At 54.3% G+C, this 3,878-nt stretch overlaps 1 protein-coding gene across 1 annotated transcript in view; it reads right to left on the bottom strand.

Annotated features, from left to right (window-relative positions):
* Positions 1-66: 66 nt before the first annotated feature.
* The window catches only part of GAS2L1 (growth arrest-specific 2 like 1), a gene marked incomplete at both ends in the record, with an annotated part of 5,818 nt that continues 2,006 nt past the window's right edge, over positions 67-3,878 (bottom strand). Inside the window, 3 exons of the mRNA XM_009697553.1 lie at positions 67-190; positions 2,070-2,180; positions 2,773-2,984. Of these exons, the coding sequence (XP_009695855.1) occupies positions 67-190; positions 2,070-2,180; positions 2,773-2,984 (447 nt within the window). The remainder of the gene's footprint in view (positions 191-2,069; positions 2,181-2,772; positions 2,985-3,878) is intronic.

Here is a 3,878-nt window from a genome sequence, read left to right as displayed (position 1 = left end):
GGTCTCCCTGACTATTTAATATTTTCTCTGCCAATTTAAGCAACCAAGTAGGAACACCTAACTTACCTGCCCGACTGGTTTTGGCACCTGTAGAGACTGGTGAGGAGCTGTTACTGGTGTCCCCAGCCAGGGAGGTTCGGCTGGAGTGGAAGGTGGGGCGCTTCAGCTTGCTGCCGGCGGAGGGGGTCACCTTGGGAGGAAGCACACACAGAGCATCTTTTAGGGGTCACCTGGGCCGGGACGGGCCAACATCGCGTCCGAGCTCAGTACCTCAGCAAAAAGATTTTGACATTTAAAGAACACCCATCTTAATGGTCAAGGAGAACACAAGCTGTCGTTTCAGCAGCGGCTCATAAAAAAGAAAAAAGCCTGGATCCTGAAAATTTGGAGGGCGAGGGCAGTTTGTGTGCCGCAGGCTGATGCGCCGCTCTTTGTTGGAAAAAAAAATACAAGTAAAGCTGTTATCCACCCGGAGGAGGACAGCATCCACAAAGAGAATGCAAAATCTTGCAAAAATAAGTATTTTAGCACCTAAGCAGCTCAGGACCGTTTTGGAAGGTCAGATACAACGCAGTGTCTTGAGAAACGCATCCCGTTGTAGGGAGGCACCGGCGCAGGGCGATTCTGCGCGGTGGAGGGACAGCACCCCAGGGTGCTGGGCAGGCCCACGCACCCACCACCCACGGGCAGACAAATCCGAAGAGCGAGGCACCAGCAACGGAGAGAGACACAAAACACAGCACATCGGCTTCAGTCGCATCCTGAAACGGTGCTTTTCCTGACCTTTAAGATGTTGCAAACGGAGATGGCAGCTGGGGGGGGTGTGAAAGCAGCACAACAGGCAGCTCTGCTCCCGCTGCTGCGGAAGAAAAGCGAAGGGGCGAAGGGGAAGGTGCTGGGCAGGGCGAGGGCACCCGGATCCAGCTGGGATGGGCAGCTCCAGTTTCTATAAAGCAGCCAAAGTGCTGGGTTTGGGGCAGCGACTGCCCCTGTCCCCCCTCCCCGGGGCGTGGGGGGCACCCACCGTGCTGCAGGGAGGGCTCCAGCCCTGCTGCATCCCCGACAGATGCACGTTAACACCAGAGGGCATTTCCCAACGAGCTTTAAAGCAACAGCTGGAGAGGTTTCCCTCCATCCCCTGCCATTTTGTGATTTTTGGGAAACTTCGAAATCTTGAAATGTCACGAAACTGGAGCTGCGGCGGGGGAGAGAGGCGGCCGAGCAGCGGGCTCCCCTTCGGGTGCCGTGGGAATTAAAATCCATCAACGCGTGATTGCGAAGGTACCATTTTCATCATCAGAGATTTCGATTCTCATCCTCGATCCTATTGCAAGCAGGCAGTTTAGAGCAATTGGGGAAGCACTCCTGACCTTCTGATGATTTAAAATAATTCCTTTTCTGCGTGAAAGCACCACCGAGCAAGACACAGTTATCTCGCCAGCGCACACCACCGCTCAGTGAATCACCGAGATCTACCCGGTATTTCTCATCACCGATTCACAAGGTCAGGAAAGTCTGCGAGGAGGCTGAAACTTTAGGGAGGTCAAAGTCTCAGCCTGAATTCCTCCTCCTGGGACCTCAGGCCGGTGACAGTGCCGGACACACCACACGTGCTTCATCACGGCGATAAATACAAGGGCTTCATAAAAACGAAGGCGATGTGGTTACTGTGCATGCGCTGTAGCTGATTTTCAAGTCTCAACTCGGTTGTTGGATTTCAATTTTGGAAGCCAAACACGGCCGCTTTTCAACGCTTAAAAACAACTAAAGCTTAGAAAATGTCTTTTTTTTTTTTTTTTCAAAAGCCCAAGTGGATAAACGCCGCTCTCTTGGTTTGAAAGCAGGTAATCGTGAATTGCAAACCGTCGTGCTTTATTCTAAGGTCGGTGTTTTATTTAATCCGAGTTAGAAACCCATGAAAAACGCTAACAGTCCGAGCGTTAGCGGTGCTAACAAGCGCTGCTCTACCACAAGGAAAGCGTTAGAACAGGCAGGGGAGCAGGACTTCTCCGTGCCAGGGGCACTCCCGCCTGCCTGCAGGTCCTTGGGGCGGCGAGACCATACTCTACCTCGGCGCTCGAGAGCTGGAAGTCGGAATAATCGAATCCCCTCAGGGGGGTGCCCGCTTTACTGTTTATCAACCAGGGTTTGTCATAACATCGAGAGAAGTGATGTGGAGTCTGTGAAATGGAAAATCCAAGGAGGGGAGAGGTGGGAGTGAGTGAAAAAAAAAAAAAAGAAAAAAAGAAACAGAAAAGTCTCTGGAATGGGGGAATAGGGCACTAAAATGAAATGAGAACCAAACAGGAAATATAAAAATTAAAATAAAGGGAAAAAACCCAAACAGATGATGAAATAAAACACGCATGTGCAAACGATGTGGTGGGAAAGGAGAGCCGATGGGCGACGGCTTCTTCCTGCGCGCTGGCCAGACACAGCGGCTGCGGCAGAGCCCTGCCTCGGGGACCAGGAGCCTTCGGCTGCACGGCGAGCGCCGGGGACCCTCCTGCAGAGCCACGAGCATCCAGCCTGGGCTGAAAACCTGTCCTGCACCCTCCCAGCCCACCCATCCCACGTGGACAGCAGGGTTCTTCCTGCAGACACCACGAGCACCTTCTAGAGACCACAGTAACCATCAAGCCCCCAAGCCCCAGCCTTCCTCCTCCTCCTCCTCCGTACACCTCCTGCAGCTCCTCATCTCGCCGGGACGGGTTTGGAGGCCACCGGTTTGTAAAGGAGAGGAAAGAGGAAGGCTTCACGCGCGAACCCCACCTTGGCTCCGCTGGCCGGAGTTGCGGGAGAGGAGGGCATGGAGGCGCAGCTGTGGTTGCTCTGGCTGGCACTGGAACTGGATCGCGTCGGGGAGGCTGCTCGGGAGGATGGTTTCGATCTTCGGCCTCGCGATCGGAACGGTGTCATTCCCTGGGAGGCTCCCTCCGGCAAGATGAATTTCTCTCGGAGTTCAAGGTTGGTCCGTCCTCGTGCTGGAAGGGGATAAAGGAGAGGAGACCTGAGGTTTGCACAAACCCCACATCATTGCCAGGGCTCAGGAGGTCCGTGGGTGGGAGCGCGTGTCCTTGCGATGTCCCCCCAAGCCCACCTCCGAGGGCGAGCGGACGGCAGCGAGACCATCGCGGCTCTCTTGCTCTGCCTTAACCACCTCCTGCCACGGATCAGCGCTCTGAGAAACCAAAACCTGAATGAATTCACACTGGATGATGCTCTGTTATTCTCTTGTGTCTTGGGGAAAGCATCCTGATGGCCTTTACACACACCATGTTACAACAGTGGCCAACGTCATCTTTAATGTGGCTTAAAAACAGGAAGAGCAGCTTTGAAGGGCTGAAATTTTGCTTTCTCACAGCTCCGGGCAGCTCTTCACCAATTTTGGGGGAGAGGCGAGAGAGAAGCGACCACCACCCATTAAGAGCCAACTTTAATTCATCCAGACACCTCAAAGAGCTGGAGGGTCTCCCTTCGGCAAGCAAGGGGCAACCAAGCAGGCAGCAAGCCTGTGGACTTCAGCTCCTGGGCCGGCTGACATGTGCCAACGTGTGTCATGCTCACGGTGTTTGAACAGAGAGCAAGGGCATGCACCGAGCCTTACGGGGCATGGCAGCAACTTTAGAGTCGATGCATTATGGACCAGGAAGCCAAGAAAGCAACTGCAGAAGGGAAGCACCACGCCGAGATAACCACCTCGATGTCAGTGCTGCAGAACAGCTGCATGAACAGGGGAAGCCGGCGGAGCAGGAAAACCCTGAGGGCTCCCCAAAGCAAGCGGTACACGCCGTAAATCACGCTGCCTTCGGCAACAGCCGTCGGACAGCAGGAGCGAGGAACGGTTGGGAAGCATCTTGAAGAAGACATACCCCAAG

This window comes from Cariama cristata, unplaced genomic scaffold (genome assembly GCF_000690535.1).
Source record: "Cariama cristata isolate BGI_N322 unplaced genomic scaffold, ASM69053v1 scaffold32253, whole genome shotgun sequence".
Taxonomy (NCBI): domain Eukaryota; kingdom Metazoa; phylum Chordata; class Aves; order Cariamiformes; family Cariamidae; genus Cariama; species Cariama cristata.
This window is presented reverse-complemented; position numbering and strand designations above follow the sequence as displayed.